Raw genomic sequence first — 26,967 nt, forward strand, 5'->3', positions numbered from 1 at the left:
TAAGAAGTCACTGCTTGATGGTATTGTGATCCCTACCCTGACGTATGGAAGCTAGGCATGAACCCTGCAAGAGGGGAACAAGTCAAGAGTGAGAGCAGTGGAAATGAGTTACTTGAGAGGAGCATGTGGAGTGACGTGGAGGGACAGGTTGACGAATGAAGAAGTGAAGGAACGTTGTGGGGTAGATGAGGATGTAGTTGAAAAGATTAGGAGAAATACACTGAGGTGGTTTGGACATGTGGAGAGAATGGAGAATGAAAGACTGACTAAGAGGGTGTATGTAGGTGAGGTGGAGGGAGGGAGAGGGAGGGGTAGACCAAGGATGAGGTGGAGGGATGGAGTTGAGAGGTATATGAGGGAGGGGGGGGTGAGTTGGGGGGAGGGGAGTCAAATGGTGGGTGACAGAGTGACTTGGAGGCATTTTGTCTGCGGCCACCCTTTGCGGGATTAGGGCGTCGGGCTATAGATAGATAGATAGATAGGGTTGTAAGAAATGGACTGAAAAAGACCTGGGATGAGGTCATTGAGCGTGGCCTCAGGGTTAAGGGACTGAACAAGGAAGCTGCCAAAGACTGAGTAGCATGGACAGCCGCCATTATGTGACTAAGGCCAATGAATGCAAGCCTTAAAAAAAAAAAAAAAAAAAAAAAAAAAAAAAAAAGGAACAGTACTGCATGGTATTAAGGCTGAACTGTACGATGCAAAATACATCAACAAGCAAGAAATAGTACGAAAGCTCCTAAACAAGTGAGAATAGTGTGACACCTTTGAATTACTTCGCTATGATGACATATTAATTGGATTTGCCAGATGATTTTATCCAAATTAAGAAAGACCTCTAGCAGTGATGAGATTAATGACCACTATATCTGCCCTGTTCAGTTCAAAAAGCCTCTCTTAGACTGAGTAAAACTGCCTGATGGCAGCAAGAATAATGTATGAAGGGCATCATTGTGGTGAAATGGCTAAAGTACGGTCAAAAGCATCTAATCAGAATCTTCCACAGGAGTACCCACTAAAGTTTAATAATAACCAGCTCAATCCTGCATCATCCTTGAACATGCTCGGGGTTTCATTCAGTCGAGATTTATCCTGGAAAGATCATATTACATCTCTGGTAAAATCTGCTTCCAAGACATTAGGTGTGCTAAGCCGACTCCATACCTTTTTTACCCCTGCACAGTTGTTGACTTTATACACAGGATTTATTCGCCCCACAGCTCTTCTTAATAGGGTGGAGTCAAAGGCATTTTGTCTCATTAACTCTGCTCCTCTTACTGGCTCCCTTCAACCTCTGTCTCTTTGTCGCACTGTTGCCTCTTTATCTCTTTTCAATCGCTACTTCCATGATCATTGCTTCTCCGAACTGTCTGCTTGCATCCCTCCATCTCTACGCCCGTCTAGCAAATAAACTCTCATCCCTTTTCTGTCCAACTCTCTAATGCAAGAGTTAACCGTTACTCCCAGTCCTTCACATATGCAATGGGTCAACTCTGGAACTGTCTCCCTTTGTCTGTATTTCCTACTTCCTATGATCTCCAGTCTATCAAACGCAGTGTGTCCAGGCATCTCGAAATGAACGGATCTTGAATTTGGCTCTCTTTTGTAACGTTTTTATTTTTCTTGGAGGGAACTGTTATTGCGGGCTCCTAGCCTTTGGTTCCTTCTTCCTCACAAAAAAAAAAAAAAAAAAAAAAAAAAAATATGGTGATGCAACCATTCCCACAGCTTCTGTCAGTGACAATGCAAGTGCTAACAACAAACAATACTAAAATATCGACAGCTAGCATTCCTTAGATTAACCAGGAATGATACAATTATGACTGGTAAATAATTTGTCCCCTTTAATCCTTCCAATGAAATATCTTTCCCTACATTATGTTCCTGCTTCCACCAGGTGCTGGAGAAGGACACTTTTACCAGGTAGTACCAATAAGACCAAGCAGTGGAGTTGTCTGGTTATACCAACATCCTTCAATCCCCTCTCTGTCCCCTGAACAGAGGATGGTTGCCTGCAGCCAGGCAACTTCAACCTGCAGTACACTGGGTTCCAAGTTCAGATGAGCCTCAGGGTGCAGCTACTTGCTACCACCAAACAATTTTTTTGGCTTAGGAGAGCCCCTCAAGGTGCAGGGGTTAATGAAGGTAGCTCTGACTTGAGCCCTCCTTTGCCCAAACGGGTAACATAGACTGTATGTTGCTATTTCAATTATTGCCAATTCATTATTCAAAACACACAAAAAGCATCTACAATACTATTCAACAGGCTTAAGGAGAAACTGAAATTTATTACTGTACTGGAATACACAATGATGCAACTACCTGTCCTCTTCATGCATCAAACTATGCAACTGAACTGAATTTCAATACCTTGCTGTTATCATCATGTAAAAATATGAAAAAGGTTTAAGGCCTGATGGACATCAAGAAACATCAATAATTAATACTGTATATGATATGAATGAATGAAATTTTTATAGGAAATTTTCATAACAGGTGGCTGATTAAGAAAGAAACCTTAGTGGGATTTCCTGTAAAGACAGGAATACCTTGCATAATGGTGCAATATTCACAAGACAGGAAAAGGGGAGAGGGAGAGCTGTGTGTGATGCTAACAACACACACAAAAAACAGAAGAAAACTGCATAGAAAATGGATGAGGGAGAACTATTGTAAAAAGAAAAAATAATCATGTAAGTTTTTATCAGTATTTTATTGTTTATTTTGATGTTTGGGGGAACATTCTCTCTCTCTTTCCTTATATCTTTAGCCCTTCATTCCCTGGCATAGACATTTTAATGTGTAGATTATTGAATTTTGTTATTCATAGTTATTTTTTAGTCTTTTAGTCAATATAACTTTTTGTAGTGAAGACCAATTATCTCTGCTCTAACATGTCAATGACAATTATTTCATCCCTTATTTGCAAATACATTTTCCCTGATTAATTATACTCATTACTCTTGACATTCAGCAAAAATATTTCCAAGAGTTTTTGGACTTGCACTTCATAATACAGAATCTATATTAAAACATACACACACACACACACACACACACACTATACTGCACAACACTCACTAATACACTGTACTGCCTGTTAAACACACAAAGTATATATATATATATATATATATATATATATATATATATATATATATATATATATATATATATATATATATCTATATATATATATATCTATATATCTATCTATCTATCTATATATATATATATATATATATATATATATATATATATATATCGATATATCTCTATATCTATATTATATATATATATATATATATATATATATATATATATATATATATATATATATATATATATATACACTACTGCCTGTTAAACACACAAAGTATATATATATATATATGTGTGTGTGTGTGTGTGTGTGTGTGTGTGTGCATAATTCTTACTAAAAGGGCTGTCAGGAATATGGTATAAAACTAGTAAGAGACCAGCCAGGTTTACAGTAATTAGCAAGATATAATTAATCCCTTCACCAGAAAGACATCCTCAAAATTGTATTCTTGCTATTTCTAGACAATTCAGCTCATGTGAGACTTTTTTTCAACTGAGGGGGTAAGACACAGCCTTCACTGACTCCCTTGCTACCAGTATGCTCTTTTAGGCTGAATAAAATACTCTGGTAGCAACAAAACATAAAATGTAAATGTCATGCTTAACTCTCCCATCTCACACATCCATTCCAACCTCATCACTCTCCCACCACACAGCTGTACAATTTCTTTCACTGTGTGGGACAATGAACATATATAAACGCACCTACATTCCAACATTTACACCTTGAATCTGAGCATACTTATTTTGTATTTCATTCCTGCTACTGTCTGATAATTTTATTTAGCTTAAGATTTTTCAACCTTGAGGGGTTAGATGCTGTTTTCATTAACTCCATCAACAGTAGAAATACTTTATAAATATAATTAAATATACCAGAGTTAGCAAGAAGTATAGGAAGGAGACAAATGGTGGGCTACTGATATAATGCAATAATTGTGACAGACCTATTTATCTTTTGCCTTTCACTCTATTGTAACTTATCAGTATTAATCTCTCTACTGTTTCTATCTATCTACCTTCCGACCTATTGTTTCTTTATCTGCCAACTGACTATCTATCTATCTGCAGCTTAATGCCATGTCCTCTGAAGTTTGGTGTCAGCAAATGGGCATCAACATTTCTGTCCATACTCAACAATGGCCCTCTCCTGTCAATTACTCTCTTACCATGTCTCTTTGCACTCTTGAATCCTTCAGCTGCACCATCCCTTTCACAAAACAAAAAATAAACAACTTCCCAACACAACACAGAATACATCAGCAACATCCTTCCTCTACCACCCAGCACTAATCTTTACAATCATATACCACCACAACCATCCAAAACCTTCGGCCAAACATCCTTCTCTATAAATTCCCACCAAATATTCATCCTACAAACACTGCCCTTTCCAAAAGGTCATGAATGTGCCTTGCCAAAGTATCATTTGGTCCTCACCCTTCTCTGCTTAAGAGAGAGAAAAAAAAAGCATGTCCTCACTGTAGTGCTGGCACCTCACACCACAAAATGATAACACCCTCACTCAAACAACAGACAATCTTTCATCATAAAACTCATCCAAAGATCTTTCTGTCTTATATAACCTCTCATCACAAGCAATCCATCACACAATTATCTTGTCATCAGCAGGACCCTATTTCTACTGGTATATTTACAATGAGGTGGAGCCATGATCAGTCTGATGGATAGTGCTTGCATCTACAAATCTTCCAGACTTGTGATCAATTTCACCCATGAATGGACATTTAACCCCCTTCAATCTGCTGATGTCTTTTATATTTTATTCTTGCTGCTGCCAGATGATGATATTAACCATATCCCATAAAGGGGTGAGCGTAAATTCTGGCTGTGGCGCGTAACTCTTGCTCAAGAGCTTTCAGAACAGTCGTGTAGAGATATTTTACTTCTGATGCTCATAGGAAAGTTACTATTCATCATAGAAAGGTCACTTTGGTCTCATTTTGAAGATGAAGACTTTTGCTCAGTCGTACATTGTTCAAAAAGACAATATATACAAAATAAAATGCAAAAAAAGTGAGTAGAAGTTAGCTGACATGCTAAAGAGTTACACTCCTTTAAAAAAATATTCGCCCCAAAAAAACTACTCAAGAAGTAATAATATTTTTTGCTTCAATACGTAGCAGAATAAATTTCCTTCCCAATAATGCATTATTTGTTGTATTTTCTTAAATAATAACGCCGCATACTGTATATACGTGAGAAAAAGGAGCATAAGTGTTTGGCGAGAAGTCAAGAGGTGTACATCCTACCTGTGAGGAACCTCACACCACACTGAGCCAAGCAAACCAAGTAAGCATGCACGCACCAGCTGTGGCAGGCTTAGTTCCACCCACTTTTGTCTGTCATCCAACAAAAATGACGACTCCCTAAATATTTCTTTACAGCATACATCGGATGACGGGCAAAGTCGTCATACTGACGTCAAAGGTTGACAAATGCATGACGACCCAGGTCGTCATTGGTAAGTCTAAGGGTTAAGCTTTGCAGAGACAGCCCCAGGTTGCTTAGGTCAGAAACCCTCACTTATGTCCTTAAGTTTGGTGACATTTTGAAAACATTTTATTACTGCTACCATCAGATGATTTAATTAAGTTCTGGAGCAATACACCCAGGCTGGAGGGATGAAGAGGGCACAGTACCATCTCCACACATCTGCACCCTGTCCACATTCTGTCTATGATATGTACAGACTTTCCCTCACAAACACAGCCATTCCAACATAATTTACACGTATGGGTGTCTGCCCTTTCCTCTCTTCCATCTTTCTTTCCTTACATCCTCTTCTGTTCTTTCCTTCATTCTTTCCTTGTCCTTCTGCCTATGGGTGACTTTACACTCCCTCTTCTGTCTTTCTTTCCTTCATTCATTCCTTTTCCTTCTGCCTGTGGGTGACTCTACACTGAGTGACATGCCAAATGGTTTCCTGTACACCAGGAAACCATTTACTATACTGGGTGGTAACCATATAGCCACATTTTGGCAGCTGGTGGTTTAGTGGGTAATTATTGCGCTCCAGTCGGATTGAGCCGGTGAAGGTTTATATCCAAGGGATGGTTGGGGTTGATTGCTCATGTAATGCCACTCAGGGATGAGTGAGGCTGGTCACTCTCATCTTAAATGTCGAGACCAACTGCCTAGCCCCGGGCTCCTAATCTCCTCATGGGGCAATGTAGGATTGGATGATGGATGGATGGATTTTCACCCTGCACTGAAAAAGTCTTCCAAACCAATATCCATGCATGAAGCACTGGGTGGGGCAGGTCATTGCTGGGGCAAGGTAAATTGGTCCTGACATTTAAGATGAGAGTAACCAACTCACTCATCCCTGAGTGTCATTGCATGAGCAATAAACCCCAACCACACCTTGGATATAAACCTACACACGTTCAATCCAACTCAAGCACCTCAATTGCCCACTAAACCATCAGGCACCGTAATTTTGTTATATGGTTGACACCCAGCATAGTAAATGGTTTCCTGGTGTACAGGAAATCATTTGGCTTGTCGTTTAGTTTAGAGTCACCAACAGGCAAAAGAGGAAAGAATGAAGGAAAGAAAGACAGAAGGGAGTGTAAAGTCACCTGTAGGCAGAAGGAAGAGGAAAGAATAAAGGAAAGAAAGACAGATAAGGAAGGAAGGAAAAGAGGAAACACCAGACTTTCTGACCACTACTTGGTGGTGGCCAGAATTAGAATGCAAGTAAGATGGAGGAATAGAAGAAGGGAAAGACGAGAGGAAGGAGTAGTTGCAAGGAGAGTGGAAAGGTTACAAGAGGATGAGAAAAAGGCAGAGTATGAGAGAGAAGTGGAGGAACAATTGGGCAAATATGAACTGGAGCAGATGGGAGATGTGGAAAGTGTGTGTAAGATATTTACAGAAGAAATATGTGCAGCATGTGATGTGGTGTGTGGAAGGAAGAGAAGACGGAGAGGGGTGCAAGGAACAGCGTGGTGGACTGAAGAGGTGAAACAGGCTGTGGCACAAAAGAAGAAAGCATACAATGAATGGATGAGAAATAGGGGCGTGGAAGAAGTTGAGAGGCGGAAGAGAGAGTTATATGTGGAAAGAAAGAGAGAGGTGAAAAGATTAGTAAGAGAGAGTAAGAAGAGAGTGGATGAGGAATTTGGAAGGAATTTGAGTGTAAAGTGGAGGGAATGTAAGAAAATGTTCTGGAGAGAAGTGAAAAGAGTAAGACAGGGTGGAAGTGAAGTTAGCAGGGGAGTGAAAGATAAAAATGGTAGATTACTAGTGGAGAAGGGAGACAAAGTGAGCAGATGGAGAGAACACTTTAAGGAATTGTTGAACGTAGAGGATAGTAGTCTTGCGAGTATAAGTGGCTGGGGAATGGCTGGGAGAAGGAGGGAGGTGAGAAGACAGGAAGAAATCAGTATGAAAGAAGTTGTGGAAGCAATGAAGAAAGTTAAATTGGGGAAAGCCCCAGGAATTGATGGAGTGTGTGGTGAAATGCTGAAGCATGGGGGAGAGATAGTAGTAGAATGGATGTGGAAGATGTGCAGATTGGCCTGGGAGGAAGGTAGAGTCCCGGAGGATTGGAAGTCAGGTATAATTATTCCCTTATACAAAGGAAAAGGGGAAAAAGAAGTGTGTGGTAACTGTAGGGGCATTTGTCTTCTTAGTATAATAGGAAAAGTGTATGGTAGGATACTTATAGACAGAGTTAGAGAAAGAACAGAGAAATTAGTTGGAGAAGAACAGGGAGGCTTTAGGAAGGGAAGAGGTTGTGTAGATCAGATATTCATTCTTAGATCTTTAGTGGAAAAGTTTCTAGAGAAGGGAAAGAAGTCGTATGCGGCTTTCATGGATTTGGAGAAAGCATATGACAGGGTGGATAGACAAGGATTGTGGAAAGTGTTAAGAATATATGGAGTAGATGGGAAGCTGTTGAATGCTGTGAAGAGTATGTACGATGGTGCGAAGGCTGCAGTGCGTGTGGATGGTGAACTAAGTGAATTTTTCTCTTTGAAAGTTGGTTTGAAACAGGGATGTGTCATGTCTCCATGGCTGTTCAATCTGTACATGGATGGGGTAATAAAAGAGGTACAAGGTAGGTTAGTGGATGTTGGAGTGGCTCTGGTGAGAGAGGATAGTGTTTGAAAACTCCCTGTACTGTTGTTTGCAGATGATACTGTGTTGTTAAGTGAAGACGAAGGGGAGCTGCAAGGCTTGGTGGATGAGTTTGAGACAGTGTGTAAGAAATGGAATCTAAAGGTGAATGTAGGGAAGAGTAAAGTGATGGTCTGTGAGAGAGGTGAAGTTAGTGAATGTACAGTGAGGTTGGATGGTGAGGAATTGGAAAATGTGAGTACGTTTAAGTACTTGGGTAGTGTGATGAGTAAGTATGGAGGTTTGGAGGGTGAAGTGCTTGAAAGGGTACAGCAGGGAAGAAAGGTTGCTGGTTCTTTGAAAGCAGTGATAAGAAACAGGGAAGTGAGCATGGAAGTGAAAAAGTTACTACATGACAGTATTGTGATACCAACTCTAACGTATGGAAGTGAAGCTTGGACATTATTGGAAGGACACAAGTCAAGAGTGAGAGCAGTGGAAATGAGTTACAGGTAACTCGCACGGAACACGATCTCACGGAACGCGCTCGCAATTATACACGGTAACGGCTGGGATACATATAAGACAACGTAAGATTAAAAAACCATCATGAAAACTACAAATTAACGCAGGAGAGGCCTTTGAAAGATCAAATCCTCGAACGTCACCGCTCGCAATTATACACGGTAAGGGCTGGGATACATATAAGACAACGTAAGATTAAAAAACCATCATGAAAACTACAAATTAACGCAGGAGAGGCCTCTGAAAGATCAAATCCTCGAACATCACCGCATCGCGCGGTTTGTTTTGATTGTGTGACGATCTAGGTGGGAAATTATTCAGTGAGTGAGACATTCCCGAGTACAGTAGCACAGTATTTGTAAGTTAAATATTTAGAGTACTGTACTGTTCTGGTAAGTTTATGTGCAACTTAAAGTACTATTAAATAACGTTAAAGCAAGAAATAAAGTCTTATAACCAGTTTACCTGATAGGCGTCAGAATATTGCCTTTTTTATTTGTTCGTTTTTTCCACAGTACTGTACAGTATTTGTAAGTTAAATATTTACTGTTCTCGTATGTACTGTACTTGTAAGCACTTAAATAAAGTTAAATCATTAAATAAAGCCTTGTAACCAGTTAACCCGAATTATATGATTACCCATGATCGGCGTCGGAATATTGCCTTTTTTGTTTGTTCGTTAAACTCTTACTGTACTGCTCTTCTACAGTACTGTATTTGTAAGTTAAATATTTACTGTTCTGGTATGTACTTGTAAGCAATTAAAGCATTAAATAAAGCCTTGTAACCAGTTAACCTGATTTATATGATTACCCATGATCGGCGTCGGAATATTGCCTTTTTAGTTTGTTCGTTAAAGTCTTATAATAAGAGAAAAATACATTTTTGTCTTGGTATCTTTACCTATTTGCTCAGGTTTGCTGTAATGGTTTGGATCATTTAATGCAATGCAAATTGTAGAAAACTGTGAAAACTTTCGGGAAGTGAACGAAAATCTGGGACATGAGACTGACCTTGACTTCACCCTCTCATGTGTCATCTGTCAGTTCACCACCTGATATCGTGATCAGTGGATGTACGATTTTTTCGCTCGTGGCCATGCCTAACCACACATAGTTACACCCATTATCTCGACCCAGACAGAAAATACAATTTCCTCCCTTGCAAAACACAAACAACCACCCTGTTTACGAGACAGCAATATATGTTGCGAAAATAACAAGGTAAAATGATAGAGAAAGATGAACATGTTATGACGGAAGAAGTACGTTTTCCCCGTCTGTAAACGTATTTATTTCTGCTTTGTATCTGTATTTGTAATAATTAGACATTGTTAGTTCTGAAACTGCATTACGATTCTATTTTTAGCCATACTCGTGGTGTGGGAGCTGGAAGTTGTGACACAACTTCCTTATTGCTAATCGGACTGACCCTCCACTTTATTCTCCCGTGGAAGAGTCTAGCCTTGGAGGACGTGCAGTTTTCTCATTTAGGACTGAAAATTCAACTCTTTCGCTCCCTTTTCCAAGCATGGGCACAACGATAACGTAAAAAATAACTCGAAACTACCATAAACATATATAAAAAAGGTGAAAATGTATTCATAACATTTTTTTTTTCCAGCCATTCCTAACAGATTATGTACTGAAATCATTCGATATCACAGCACTGCATTTCTAAGTTAAATATGTACTGTTCTGATATGTGCTTGTAAGTTAAAGCACTGGCAGTTAACCTGATTTATATGATTACCTATGATCGGCGTCGGAATGTTTCCTTGTGTTTACGTACAGTATTTGTGTGTTGAAGTTTTGCTGTGGAGTACTGTATTTGTGAGTTATAACATTAAATAAACCTTCTAACCACTTAAAGTGCTTTCTAGTGATTACCAGTGACAGATAACAGCAAAACAACACATTTGGGGGGTCTAGGAAGCAAAATATGGAGTAGTTTAAATATACGCGATTTCGCACCTAACACGGCACGGTAGGAACGAAACCCACGTGTTCTGTGCGAGTTACCTGTATTTAAGAGGAGCTTGTGGAGTCACGTGGAGAGACAGGCTGACGAATGAGGATATAAAGGAGCGTTGTGGTGTTGATGTGGAAGCGTTATGAGGAACACACTGAGGTGGTTTGGCCATGTGAAGAGGATGGAGGGTGAAAGACTGACGAAGAGAGTGTATGTGAGTGAGGTGGAGGGGGGAAGAGGGAGGAGGAGGCCGAGGATGAGATGGAGGGATGGGGTGGAGAGGTATTTGAGAGAGAGGGGTGTGAGTTGGGAGCAGGGCAGTGAAATGGCGGGGGACAGGACGACTTGGAGGCGATTTGTTTGTGGCCACCCCAAACGGGATTGAGGCGTCTGGCAATAGATAGATAGATAGATAGAGACCAGACATCCAAAGCAGCACTATATCGAGTGAGTGGATGATGGGCACCCCCACCTACCAAACATAATACAATACTTGTATAATACAATACAATATAAATTAGGTGTGCAAGAGCCATAAACAGGGCAAAGGAAAACCACAAAAGTAAGAGAAATATCATTGGAATGTGAAGTGTAAATGAGTTGCACCTTCATTAACTCATCACTGAAGGATTCAGAATTTCCAAATAACTACCTCAACTGTCCAAAATTCTCATCCTCCATACAACTCTAACACATCCATATTTCAAAGCCTACTATTTCCACAGGGACAACAGTACACCTTGCCACACAGCAAATGGGCCATGACTATTTCCTTCAGTAAATCATAATCACCCTAATCCAACTTCCTACTAATAGCCTAAATAGAGTAGGTACAATCCAGAAAAAGAATGGAAAATGTGATGCAATACAGGTTATCAGACAACCATTGTCAGATGAATCTGGACAAGATGACCATAATGCTTCATTTCACTGATGTGTGCACAACAATTCTAAAGGTAGTTCTGCATTTCTCTTCCTACAAGTAGACCACCGATTTTCTGGCACCCTTGGCTCCACAGCCGTGCCAGAATAACCATTCTGCCAGACCAACAGAAGTCACATATATCATCATCAGCATCATCTAATCATGTGTTGCCCCATGAGGAACGTAGGAGCCCAGGGCTAGGCAAGTTGGTCCTGACATTTAAGATTAGAGTGACCAGCCTCAATCATCCTTGAGTGGCATAATGTGAGCAATACATCCCAACCACCCATTGGATATAAACCTGCACAGGCTCAATCCGATTGGAGAGCCTAATTACCCACTAAACCCTAACAGGTACCATAATTTGGTTATATGGTTACCACCCAGCATTGCAAATGGTTTCCTAGTGAACAGGAAACCATTTGGCTTGTCACTCAGAGTAGAGTCACCCACAGACAGAAAGAAGAGGAGACAACGAAGGAAAGAAAGACAGAAGAGGATGGAAGGAAGAGAGGAAAGGGCAGTCACCCAAGAGCCATACTACATCGAGTGAGTGGATGGTGAGCACCCCCATATATCATATACAATAATTCAACAGGGACCAACAGTCTATCTATCTCTTGCTAGATGCCATAATCCCGTAAGAGGTGGCCATCTGACTTTGAGTTAATTGTTTTACGGGAAGGGCACTAACCCTCCTCCAACCCACTTGTTGGCACTTAGGGAGCACGTATGGTTTGGTTATATGGTTACCACCCAGCATTGTAAATGGCATCTTGGCTTACAGGAAACCATTTGGCTTGTCGCTTAATGTAAAGCCACCTGTAAAGGAAAGAAAAGCAATAAGAAATGACAGGAAAGATGGGAGAAATAGGAAGAGAGGAGTGCAGGCACAGAAAAAGAATGATAAAGGCTATGGAAGAAGTAGGCAGCACTACATCAAGTGAGTTGGTGGGTCCTGGATTGCTCTCAATGTCCCCAATATTTCATAACTTCACCACCACTCGATAAAACCAGGCTGACGGTGGTGGCGGTGGACTCATCACCCTGGTACATAAATCCATCAACTTTGCAGATACCAGTGCACACACAAAGTCAATTTATTCAGTATATAGTAGATCTGTTAATCCCCTGAATAAGGTTACACTGTATCGCATGGTGGAAGGTGGGAGCGCCATCATCCACTCACTCAATGTAATGCTGTTTTGGGTGTCTGCCCTTTCCTCTCTTCCTCTTCTGTCTTTCTTTCCTTCATTCTTTCCTCTTCCTTCTGCCTACTGGTGACTTTCCACTCCCTTTTCTCTTTTTCTTTCCTTCATTCTTTCCTCTTCCTTCTGCCTATGGGTGACTCTACACTGAGTGACAGGCCAAATGGTTTCCTGTACACCAGGAAACCATTTACTACACTGGGTGGTAACCATATAACCAAATTATGGTACCTGGTGGTTTAGTGGGTAATTAAGGCGCTTCAATTGGACTGAGCCTGTGTAAGTTTATATCCAAGAGGTGATTGGGGTTTATTGCTCACATAATGTCATTCAGGCATGAGTGAGGCTGGTCATTCTCATCTTAAATGTCAGGACCAACTTGCCTAGCCCCAGGCTCCTACGCTCCTCACGGGGCAACATAGGATTGGATGATGGAAAGATGGATGTATCATTTCATTACTAAAGGCTCCAACATGCTTACATGCATCAGCCTTGGACACCTAATGGTGGCTCTTCACGCTGCTCGATCTCTAGCTGCCTCCCTATTCAGTCCCTTGTCCCTGAGGGCACACTCTTGGACCTCATCCCAGGACTTTTTCAGTGTGCCTCTTGCAACCCTACCCCAGACATTCACACTTCTCACCTTCCACAACCACCTGTCATCCTTCATCCTCTCAACATACCCAAACCATCTTAATCTACCTCTCCCCATCACAACATCAATACATTCAAGTCCCATCCTTCCTCTCTACTATTCAGTCACAATCCTAGCCCCCCCAGGCCTCTAATCACTGTTTTTCTGTTCATTTGAGCCTAGAGATATCCTCTTCCTTTACTGCCACAGTCTCACTACCATAGGGCATTACACTCCTAACATACAAAGATCCATTAGCACAAAGGGAGGGCCCTGTCAATCTTAGGAAAGGCAACAACTTCCTCAACTTTCTCCACTCACTCCTTACCTTAGCCAGCCCCAGCCATACCTCCAGCACACAATGATGTCCCCCATATAACAAAGCTCCTCCACACATTCAACAGACTCTCCAGCAAGATCAATCCTTTCATGCTTGACAATCTCTAGCTAAATGCTCTCCAAGACACACCACACACACAAAATCGGTACTATTTTGGTGTACCTCTAATACTACATGTCTTACACACCCACTTAATCACAAACCTGCATACTATGGAGTTACTTACCACACCCCTGTGGCAAACTGCACATGGTCACTCTCCCTCTGCTCTGACAGTACTGCCATCAGCCCTAGATATCATCACTTTGTTTTATCTGTGTTTGCTGTCATACCCCTATGTTCCACTCCATCTCATTTCCTAAATCTTTCCTCTGCCTCCATTTCATTCTCTGCAATCAACACCATTTCATTAGCATACAACATCTCCCATACTTCTCTCAGCTTTGAGGAGACCTGATGCAGCAAAGGGGTTAGCATTAAAACCTAAAAACTAAATTTCATTGTCCTTACCTCACGTGTAATGCGGTCTACCTCACTTGTGTCAGCCACGCTGGTCCTGTATGTGGGTCGGATACCACCAAGCCACAGTGGAAAATCAATCCCATAGCCAAAAGCATAGAAGAGGACAACAACAAGGAGGACCAGGAAGACTATTGTTGCAGGGACGTGATAAATTGGGGGTACATTGCCTGGAAATGATAAAATTTTACTGGTATCTTGTTTCTGAGAATTTGAAGAAGGCATTTAACAGGGTTCCCTGAGAGTCTGTGCAGTAAGGAATATCTAAAGTTATGAGTGGAGGCACAGATGGTGTGCATGGTAATGAAAATACATAATGGAGGAAGGCTGAACTCACCACAGAAGTTTACATATATAAAACAGATAAACAGATGATGAGACATAAGTGACACATTACAACTCACCATAGAAGTTTGTGATGAGCTTTGCCACCTCAGAGCCAATGTGTTGCAGTGGCTGGAGGCAGAACTTGGCCAGGGTCTCAGCAATCACCATTGCTGGTGTGATCTCCTCTGCTGGGTCTATCATTACCTCTTCAAAGTACCTAGGAGTAGTGACAGATCATTAACTCTTATGCTCCTATACAGACTCTTAGCTGAATCAAATCACCTGGCTTTAGTATGAAAGAATACATGAGTTCTTCAATTCTAGACTGGGTTAACTCCCATCATTAAAACTCTATGGCTCCTACACGTGAACTCACCCTTGGATGAATAAAAGTGCCCAGCATTAGCTGAAATAGAACAAAGAACTTGAGTTCTCTGCACCCTGAGAGGGTTAATTCCTTAAAGTACCTGTGATTCATAGTTGATCATTAATCCCTTGCATCAAGGTGACATTCTTTTTTGTTTATTCTTGTTGCTACCAGAAGATTTTATTCACCTTAGGGAAAGCCCCTCATACTTAAGAGGTTTATCAGATCTCTATCTCATCCCTAAAATTCAAAAAGTCTACCATGTGCTGAATAAACTGATCCATCTATCCATTCATCATCCAATCCCATGCCACCCCATGAGGAGTGTAGGAGCCCAGAGCTAAGCAAGTTGGTCCTGACATTCAAGATGAAAGTGACCAGCCTCACTCATCCCTGCGTGGCATTACGTGAGCAATAAACTCCAACCACCCCTTGGAAATAAACCTATACCGGCTCAATTCGATTGGAGCACCTTAATTGCCCACTAAACCATCAGGCGCCATAATTTGGTTATATGGTCACCATCCGGCATAGTAAATGGTTTCCTGGTGTACAGGAAATCATTTGGCTTGTCACTCAGTGTTGTGTCACTTGTGGACAGAAGGAAGAGAAAAGAATAAAGGAAAGAAAGAAGAGGAAGGAGGAAGAAAAGAAGGAAGGAAGGGAGGAAAGGATAAATGCCTGAGGGCACATCGAGTGAGTGAATGGTGAGTGCCCCCACTTACCATACCACGTTGAGTGCACGGCTTATAATTTTAACTTGTTTAAAGATTTCTCATACTGAAAAGTTTAGAACAATCTCAATTACCCTTTCCATACAATGACACTTTTTTCTCAGTTTATTCTTGTTACCTCAAGATGATTTTCTTGACTTTAAGAGTTTTTCACAATAAATGAGCTACAAATTGCCCTATTACAGGTGGGGGGGGATGTTCTTGTTGCTATCAGACAACTTCACTCATCTTCGAGGTGACATCATTAAACCGCAGCGTCCCGTCAAAGTGAATTAATGTCCACACGTTTTGTCACTGCCAATCCCGTTGACATACATAAACGCGAATCAATTGCAAGGTCCCTAATTTGCACAATTTTCAATTTTCGCAAGTGATTTTTGGTACGCATACACGGGACACCTTCCTCTACAAGATGCCAGGCATTGACAATGCCTTACCCAGCATGACCCCCCCCCCCACATGCCATTGTCTCTGCAATTCACCTGTTACCAGTGACCTGGCCAGTAAAGCCAAGGCATGCCAAGGTACAAAATTCAGGGCCAGAGTGATTCCCCAATCGATGACAACGTGGAGGACAAACTTTACATAGCATTAGAGGAAGAAACAGTCAGAAATGATGATCAGGTAATGTCGCCAAAAAAGGTCAGGTATGTTGATGTGTGTCATGAGTGAAACAATGCTTACATTGCCTATATTACTGTGTGAAAACCAATATTTTCTCGTACAACATATAAATTCGTACCAAATAAATAAATAAATACCGTTTATGAGTGGTATGGAATGGTTACACTCCCATAGTACTCGTTTTCTTTGGAGACAGCCTGATAGAAAACACAGTAAGGTGAGGTGGTGCTGCTACCTGTTTCGAGTATTTTAAACCTCAGGTGAGTGATTTCTCAATGATTTTTCAATGTTTCTCACCAAAAGCGGAGGTTTGAGCCAAAAAAAATAAAAAATCCAAAAATGGTTGGGATTGGGGGGAGTCAGTGGTGGAAAAGTGGTCGGGATGGGGCGGGTTAAGGAGCACATAAACTACCTCACTGCCCTTCACTGACATTGTTATTCTAACGAGGAGCATGTGGAGTCACATGGAGAGACAGACTGACAAATGAGGAAGTGAAGGAATGTTATGGTGTGGATGTGATAGGAAGCGTTTGGAGAAACACACTGAGGTGGTTTGGCCATGTGGAGAAGATGGAGAATGAGAGACTGATGAGGAGAGTGTATGTGAGTGAGGTGAAGGGGAGAAGAGGGAGGGGAAGGCCAAGGATGGGATGGAGGGATGGAGTGGAGAGGTACCGGTATATGAGAGAGGGGGGTGTGAACTGGGAGCGGGGAAGTGAAATGGCGGGGGACAGGGAGACATGGAGGTATTTTGTTTGTGGCCACCCCTTACAGGATTAAGGCATCTGGCAAAAAAAAAAAAAAAAAAAAAAAAAAAAAAAAAAAGTACCTAAAAGCAGACAGACAGACACTCAAACCTCAAGTAAAACGGTTATTATAGCCTTTACATGAACTGCGGTACTCAAAACCACGTTACTCACACATGTTCACATGTATTCTTGCACAACTCAGCCTAACCACTTTCCAAAAGTCCAACTTTTACCCCTTCTGCCCACCCACCCCACAATGATCTTGACTGACACCCACCATTATGTAATCACTATAACATCATATGACATTTAAAAACATTAACACAAAAGTAACAAAATTATGCAGTGTACCGGTATGATGATGTTACATATCTCCGCGACATTCTCCCCCCACTCCCCTACTACTGATGCTGTTGCCAAAGCTCTGCTAAGGGCAATGACCTCTCTCAACATTCAAAAACACAAAAAAAGTACACCACAATTACGGGGCTAGACCGTGGTGAGACATGAGAAGTGAAGTGGCAATGCAGCTGTGAGACCGTGGGAGTCGAGTCAAGATGACTGTGTATGACGAAAGCTGAGTGAAGAAATGAAACATGGCAAGCCAAGCGCGTGACATCACTGTGCAGGAATGAACCACATAACCTTGAGACAAGCCCTGTCCACACTAGAGGTCATGCTCTGTTGCGAGTCATGATGCCCAACTCATGTTTCTGAGACCAATGATGTCCACACTAGCACAATGGGCCACACGCCAGCTACCTTTGAGCTGTGAGAGGAGGAAGATGGATACCAACACAGCAGCAGTTCAAGAGACTGATGTGGAGCATTGTGGCACTATGTTATGCCAAAAAGGAAAAGAACAGGAAATGAAGATGTGGTGCAAACAAGACTTACTCTCAATGGAGGCAAGACAGCTATTGAGGTAATCATAGTACGCACTGTCACCATGAAATGCCCCTCAGCCAGATTTGCAAGCACACAGCACAGACCCTCTGTGACATGAAAACCCAAGCTGGGCAACATGATACACAACAGAGAGCACTACATGACCCCTTGTGTGGACAGGGCTTCGCTCAAAGTGTATTGCGGAGTTGGTGCCCCCATAACTTCAAAACCGCATTACTCAAGGTCTGAGTGTGCCATATAATGTTTTATGGTGTTCATTCAAATACCATGCAACTATACTCAGTTAATGAAAGTCATCTCATAATGATGGGGTTAACACTCCAAATTACCCATGATCATTAGTAGGTGGTGGTGACGATCACCCACTCACTTGATGTATAACTTCCTATTTCTTCCTCAGCTGACTCTACACTGAGTGACAGGCCTAATGGTTCCCTGTAACCCAGCGAACCATTTAAAATGTTGGGTGTTAACCATATAACCAAATAATATGGTAATGTGCCACCTACTATGGTACTCTTGTTGAACTGGGTGGAATGATGCAAATGCAGCATCCATCTAGAAACCAAACCTCCATGCATATCCCCAAGCCTTGTCACAGCACAGCACTGTCCATCACAGGAGAACATCAGTTCACTCCATGGGCCAGCCCAGCATGGACAACTGCTTGTTTGCAGTTGATGGGTCTACTCAACCAGACAAACGGAGGATGACCTACTACTACAATTACTACTACTACTATTGCTACTACTACCACCACCACCACCACCACCCAAGATTGGTGGTGATTATTTACCCTTTCACTATGATGGGTCTCCCTTTAAGTACAATAAAAAATGATGGAATCTTCTAAATCACGACTTTAAGGGGCTGAGTACATGCTGAGATTTGAGAATTCCATAAACCAGAAATATCTAAACTTAAGGGGAAAATTACCAATGGGTCTGTCATCTTGGAAAAGTTGCCCCCTTACCCTCAAACTTACATCAAACTGGTCACCAGTGAACACTAATATCATCATCATCCAATCCTATGTTGCCCCATGAGGAGTGTAGGGGCCTGGGGATAGGCAAGCTGGTCCTGACATTTAAGATGAGAGTGACCAGCCTCACTCATCTCTGAGTGGCACTGTGTGAGCAATAAACCCCAACCACCCCTTGGATATAAACCTTCACCGGCTCAATCCGACTGAAGCGCTGTAATTATCACTAAACCACCAAGTGCCAAAATTTGGTTATATGGTTACCACCCAGCATAGTAAATGGTTTCCTGGTGTACAGAAAACGATTTGGCTTGTCACTCAGTGTAGAGTCACCCATAGGCAGAAGGAAGAGGAAAGAATGAAGGAAACAAAGACAGAAGAGGGAGTGTAAAGTCACCCGTGGACAGAAAGACGAGGCAAGAATGAAGGAAAGAAAAACAGAAGAGGATGGAAGGAAAGAAGGATGGAGGAGAGGAAAGGGTGGACACCCAAGAGCATCACTACATCGAGTGAGTGGATGGTGAGCACCCCCACCTACCACAACAACCTGGAATAGAAATTAGTAAAGCATATTTAACCCTTTCAGGGCTCCTGGCCACTATAGTGGCTTTTTCGGTAGAGGTCTCCAAGCCACTCCCGTGGCACCATATTTAGGCATGAATAAAAACTGTTGCGTGAGGCTGGTGAATGAAATAAGGATACGAGCCGCTCCCCAGACCCCCTCTGCTTCTACCAGGCCTTTGCAGATCACAATATTTTCGTTGCAAATATTGGTTCTATTATACAGTACTGCTGATCTGGCAGTATATTTTACAATTTTGGTATCAGTTCATTTAGCAAAAGAATATTGTTTGCAATATATTTTTACTGCTCTGGAGGATACATAGCTCTCACCTTCCACCTCCCTTTCATATCCCCCTTCCTTCACTTCCCTACCTCCCACTGATCCCCCACCCCTCTACCTCCCGCCCTTCCACCTCCCTTTCATATCCCCCTTCCTTCACCCCCCTGCCTCCCACTGATCCCCCACCCCTCTACCTCCTGCCCTTCCACCCTCCACTCTCCCTCCAATCCCCCATCCCCTACTTCCTCCACACTCCTACCTCCCACTGATCTCCCACCCCTCTACCTCACACCCTCCACCCTCCACTCTCCCTCCAATCCCCCACCCCCTGCCTCTCACTTACACATATAGCTGCCACGTCACAGGCAAGCAAGAGATTTGGCGTTGTATGTCTCAATAGTTATTCATTTCCTGGATGTTAGTGTGTCTAATTGAGGGAAAATAAATACAGTTTTATGATTTTAGGTTTCTAAGGTTGTTTCTGATGCCTTTTATACACGTACCATGCATTTATTTGTTATCGTGCAGACATACATGTGCAGTGAGTGTTGCCTTTTTCACTGACAAATGATTGTTAGTGTCTCCTTACTTTTTCTGATTTATATTTCATGAGTTTCTCACATTTCCTGGTTATACTTATAACACCGTCAATTTTGAGAAATAATAAATATTTGATCACTGTCTCAACTGCTGCCTGTATGTACACAGGATGATATAGTTAGCTACAACAAAATAAACATACGTACATACAAAAGGCAAGCTCGTAGGCTTACCCCCACGTCCTCACCCCCACAGCCTTGGACAGTACTAAGCAAAATAAGATCAAAGTAACTAGTAAGTAAGTAAGTGATAGTTTAAGAGGGATCTTGTATCTGTTTAGTTTGTTGTTTGTAAAGAAAACATCTCAAGAATCATTCACAAATCACGTGAGATATAATGTACATATATTAGTGCAGTTTTTTATGGAAAAACATGGAAACAAACAATGCAATCATGTCGCCTACACACCAAGAAATCATCTACCCACCGAGACGGCAATACTCACACGCTACCACACACCACTTGCTATGCAACTTCCCATCATTCTTGCAGCACTTGTATGGCAAGTAGGGCTCTAATGTTTTATAGGCAGATGTGTATTACTTCCCTATGCATGAATATGAAACTTTTCTCTTTATTTGCAAACCTTGACTTAAAAAAAAAAAAAAAAAAAAAAAAAAAAAAGGTCTGTCAAACGTGACCTTGGGACCTATTTAAGACCTGAAAGGGTTAACCCCTTAACCACGGGCTTGTTTTGCTTTGACTTGCGGCTCCCGTGGGCATATTCGCACTCCGACAGACTCTCTAAATATATTTGCCAAAAATCAGTTATTAGTCCTAGAATATTAAAATCACATATGCTTATGGCACATACCTTAAGCTTTCTCCTAGGGTGTTTGCTGAGCCTTCGTCGAGTACCGTAGGACTTGTGGAGACCTCTGAAGTTGGGTAACAAAGTCTCCACTTTACACTTCCCAACAACCCGTAATATGATTACCACAGCCTGATATTATCAAACACTAATCTATGATTCTCAAATAGTTTGGAATCCATACTCCAAAAAAAAAAAAAAAAATACTGTGAAGCAATGAAAATTGCGACGGCGTATGACCTTCCCACTTCACATCGTTCGCCGCTGGTGTTCTGTCATTTATTATTCATAAAAACACTCACAGTTTATATTTCTATTATTATATAACACTTATATATATCTACAGTCTTTATCCATAAGTTTCCTTCAGTAATAGTAGTTTATTGTCACTGTAGGCATTCAATTTCTCTTTCAGTAAAATACATAGCATTCACTTTCTCGTCCTGTATACTAGCATTGAGAGTGAATGTCACTCTCACCTTCACTCTCATAACTCACTCTCATAACTCATAGTATTCATACATGCTGAAGTGTAACTTTCACTTTCATTACTCGTTTTCGTTTTCGTTTTTAAAGGCTCCAACATGCTTGCATGTGTCGGCCTTGGTCACCTAATGGCGGCTCTCCATGCTGCACGATCCATTGCAGCCTCCCTGTTCAGTCCCTTAACCCTAAGGTCACACTTAATGACCTCGTCCCATGTCTTTCTCGGTCTACCCCTCATAACCCCACCCCCAATATTAACACTTCTCACCTTCCTCACCCAGCTATCATCCCCCATCCTCTCCACATGTCCAAACCACCTCAATCTACCTCTCCTCATCACAACACCAATACACTCCAGTCCCATCCTACCTCTCAACTCTTCCATTGTAAACCCAGCCCCTCCAGGCCTTGGACGCAGGGACGCACTGCACATCCACCTAATCATTGTCATTTCTGTACGTCTGAGCCGGCGAATGTCTTCCTCCTTCACTGCCCAGGTCTCACTGCCTTACAGCATTACACTCCTAACACACGCTGCATACAAAGACCCCTTAGCACGTAGGGAGAGCCCTCAATGTCAGGAGAGGCAAGAGCTCCCTGAACTTCTTCCAACCACTTCTCACCCTAGCCACAGAGCTAGCTCCAGCCCCACCTCCAGCACACAACATGTCTCCTAAATAACAAAACTCTTCCACACACTCAAGAGATTCACCAGCAAGTTCAATTCTTTCACGTCTGACGATCTCCACCTGCTCACCCCGGCACGCCGTACACATAAAATCAGCATTATCTCGCAGTCTACCTCTGATACCACTACATCTCTTATGCACCCATTTATCACACACACCGCACAAGATGGAATTACTTCCCACGCCCTTGTGGCAAACTGCACATGGCCACTCTCCCTCGTCTTTGACAGTACCGCCACCAACCCTAGATATCATCACTTTTGTTTTATCTGCATTTACCCTTAAACCCTTTTGCCCCATACCATCTCTCCACTTCCTAAACCTTTCCTCCGCCTCCCTTTCATTCTCTGCAATCAACACCAAATCATCAGCATACAACAACTCCCACGGGAGTCCATTTCTAAAGTCACGTGAAAGGGCTTCAAGTACCATGATAAACAACTTGGGACTCAAGACTGACCCCTGATGCACACCAACATTCACGGAAAACTCATCACTCAAATCTCCATTCACTCTCACCTGGGTGTGAGCACCCACATACATGGCCATAACCACCCTAACCAGCCACTCCTCCAAGCCAAGCTTTCTCATTGCCCACTTCACCACCTCTCTAGGGACTCTGTCAAAGGCCTTTTCCAAATCAACAAAAACAAAATAAAGATCCCTTCTCCTAGTATATATACTCGTATTCTTATAATACTACTCATTTACATTATTTACATTTCTATTTTATTTACACTGTGTTAGGCACTGTCACTTGCAATAACTTATAAAACTATTTTCCACTGTTCACTTATATTTACATTCATTGCTTTCACTTGCTGTTTACACATTATTTACAATTCCACTTGCACTGTTTTACTCACCAGAAAGATCGTAGTCACTCTCTATCAATTGTCAGCCTTTTACCTCTTTCCACACAAGGTTTAGTAGGGGGTAGAGGTCACAGAGCCCTTTGCATGGGGCTAAAAAGTGGTGGAAGTTAGCAGACGCAAATCCGACGTACTTTCACCTTGAAAGACGACAGTAAACTGATGCTGGTGGGCCAGGATGGCCTACATAGGGACAGAGCATTACTGCCAACATCTGCCTTGTGAGAGCTGCTAATATATAGCTATGAAATAATTGGCAGGAAATCTAGACAATACATTATAAATTAGGTAGTTCCAGGTGAATGTAAATATCACTTAGGCTTCTCCCTTCCCTCCTTATATATATTTTTATTACGAGAACAGATTATACAGCATATTTCAAGGGGAAATAAACAGCGAAAATTAGTGAACGAGTGCACGTGAGGTGTTGTCAGGTGATAATTAGCCAATCCCAGGTGTATGGCACTATCACTTACCTTATTTCTTTTTTGTATATATTATTTGGTATAAGAATAGGGCATAGGGCTTATTTCAATGGATGAAATCAGTGGAAAATTCCAGGGAAGATTTACTTAGCGTAGAATACAGAGTGGTGGCCTGCAATAATTAGGTAGTTCCAGGTGAATGTAAATATCACTTAGGCTTCTCCCTTCCTTTCTTATATATATTTTTATTACAAGAATAGATTATACGGCATATTTCAAGGGGAAATAAACAGCGAAAATTAGCAAACAAGTGCACGTGAGGTGCTGTCAGGTGATAATTAGCCAATTCCAGGTGTATGGCACTCTCACTTACCGTTTTTCTTTTTGGTATATATTATTTGGTATAAGAATAGGGCATAGGGCTGATTTCAATGGATGAAATCAGTGAAAAATTCCAGGGAAGATTTACTTAGCATAGCACAGCCGGGCAGGCGAGAGGAGAGGGTAATGGAGGGGAGGTAGGGAGGGGAGTCAAGAATGGGGAGAAATGGCTAAATTGTCAACAATGGATGGGAGTACAGATGAGATTAGGAGTGCTGACTAGTGTTGGACATTGGCAGTACTGACAGATGATACAAGCCACCACTTGAAAGCCCGGGCGAATTCAAAATAACACAGAATCACAAAAGTGACGCCCTGCGGTATGATCCCTTGATCCCAAGCATCACGAAAGTGACGCCCCGCGGTTAAGGGGTTAATGGGAATGAACAATACAGTAAGATTCCTACCTGACTCTGACTGATGACACTGCTTGAATGGACAAAGAGGAGGGGGGGAGGGATTCCAAGGCTTGAGGTGGACTACAGCCTCTCAGCACGAGGTGAATGTGCTGCTTCCACATGCTGCCACCTCTGTGCCGCTTCCTCTTCATCAACCTCCCTAAGAAGCCCCTCAAAATCCAGTGTGGAGACAACAGAAAGTTGCCCTCAGCTGCCTCCGTGTCATCGTGGGATTCATTGATTTGTTGAGATTAATTCTTTAACAAACGGGTGCTGCCTTTCCATAAATTCTATTGAAATGAGTCTTTCACAGGTTACTTGTTATTATTCCTGAATTACCACTGTTACTGGGCAGTTTTATAAACTTGCATCTGAAAGCTATAAATGATGATCTAGAATGCGTGATACACTGATGTGTCCAGTTGAAGGGGTGGATGGTAAACAACGAGGCCAGTTGGTGAAATCGTAGGTAAACACTACCGCAGGTGACCTGCCTGTTCCCTTAAATACCCCAAAATAAGTATACTGTACTGTATTTTGTTTTTTTCCACTTACTCCTTGCAGTCAAAATTCAACAGTTAACTATCTGCATTGCATATGTACCAAAATTACTTAACTTGAGATCCTGAGTTTGTTATAATATAAGTGGAATCGCCATGCCCATTTGGTAAAGAATTACCTTGTTGAGTCCACAATGGTGGGCAACTTTGGTTTTCTTCTCACTGCTATTAATTCTCCCATTTACATATAGCTTTTAGGTGAGAGTTAACACTGGCTTCTTCTTCCTCAGAGAAGTTGTACGCTTTGGAGGGTTACGACTGGTCATGGTAACACTGGGCAGGCAGAGGATGCACAGGGGAGAAAAAAAATCTTCTTTTAAACCACACCAGAACCACATGCTCACAACGAAGAGGTGACAATGCACAGAGCTGGGCGCCGGGGTGTCAAGCACATGTGTCATTCATCCTTGGCATGGGTGCTTGAATATAACTGGTTTAGTAATTACCATGCTTGACTATGACTGGTTTATGCCAGGCTAGATGTGCAGGCTTGAGGTAATGGGAGCCCCCACAAACTGGAAAAAGATGCCAACTCTTGCCAGATAACTTAATGTAAAGTGCAAAAGTGGGGTCAACTTGAACTACCCTTTGTTACACAATTTTTGTGTTACTTTACCGAAAATAGGATATATATTGATTTATCTACATATAATACTGGAGAAAAAAAACGGCTTCTTTATCAGAATATAAAAAAAACGGAAGGTTGCATCCATCTCAGTTTAGGGACAGCCTACATGCGAGTATTATGTTGCCTGAGTATTGATCACTGTCCTGTTTTTAAGTGATGAATGTACATTTGTAAGGAAAACTGGTAAATGGGTATAACAAAATTGTATCTTACATAACAAATGAAGGAAACATGGTACTTAAACAATCGAAGATCGTATGAACTCCTGAGCTTATATGGAGGCACTTTCTCATGGGCAGCGTGGTGTAGTTTGTGAGCCTGCCGCCAGGGGCCCAGGGAGGGGCTGATGATGTGTATACACCACACCTGACGCTCGAGCCTTTTGAAATCAGCCGATAAATCCGGAAAATATAGTGAAGTGGTCGACTGCACAGCTAAAATATATGTGGAAAAATAGATTGTAGGAGAAATGAGTCGTTTTCTCAAAGAGGTGGTGGCGACCATCATCCATTCACTTGATACAGTGCTGCCTACTTCCTTAGCTTTTATCATTCTTTTTCTGTGCCTGCCCTCCTCTCTTCCTATTTCTTCCATCTTTCCTGTCACTTCTTATTCCTTTTCTTTCCTTTACAGGTGGCTTTACATTGAGTGACAAGCCAAATGGTTTCCTGTAAGCCAAGAAACCATTTACAACGCTGGGTGGTAACCATATAACCAAACCATACGTGCTCCCTACGTGTCAACAAGTGGGTTGGTGGAGGGTTGGTGCCCCTCCCTGTAAAACAACTAACTCAGTGTCAAATGGCCACCCTTTGCGGGATTATGGTGTCTGGCAATAGATAGATAGATAAAAGAGTAATACCACGCCTTTAAAAATTCGGGTCGCTGATCTCGGCCACGTACCATTTCGGCCATACAATTCTTACTATTACTAAGTGTATAATGGATAGAATCATGTCAGGGTTTGCCAAATGAAAGATTACGATCTTTGAAAAGTTTTTGATAAATTTTTCCAACAACTGAGATTCATAACACTTGATAAAAATGTGCTGAATGCAAAAACACACAATAAGCTTTAATGGCTTTTAGTAAACTCTATGGAGAACTTTTCAGAGTAAATCTCGTTTAGAGCATCAGTAAGATATCTAAGATGAAAATAATACTGGTATAATGCTTTATGCACGAGAAATAATCCCGATAAGAATTTTTTTAATGGAAGATACACCACCTCTGAGCAGGTAGTGACCCCACACTATTTAGTGATCCAGC

At 41.7% G+C, this 26,967-nt stretch overlaps 1 protein-coding gene across 2 annotated transcripts in view; it reads right to left on the reverse strand.

The window, feature by feature from the left end:
* The window catches only part of LOC145407535 (uncharacterized), a 137,594-nt gene that overhangs the window by 58,974 nt on the left and 51,653 nt on the right, over positions 1–26,967 (reverse strand). For both annotated transcript variants that reach the window (XM_080279234.1, XM_080278724.1), the window contains exons 9-10: positions 14,717–14,856; positions 14,304–14,482 (exon numbers count right to left, since the gene is read on the reverse strand). In XM_080279234.1, the coding sequence (XP_080135360.1) occupies positions 14,304–14,482; positions 14,717–14,856 (319 nt within the window). The remainder of the gene's footprint in view (positions 1–14,303; positions 14,483–14,716; positions 14,857–26,967) is intronic.

This window comes from Coenobita brevimanus, chromosome 1, assembly GCF_032717465.1.
Source record: "Coenobita brevimanus isolate Jiangsu-jjx chromosome 1, ASM3271746v2, whole genome shotgun sequence".
In the NCBI taxonomy this organism is placed as follows: Eukaryota; Metazoa; Arthropoda; class Malacostraca; order Decapoda; family Coenobitidae; genus Coenobita; species Coenobita brevimanus.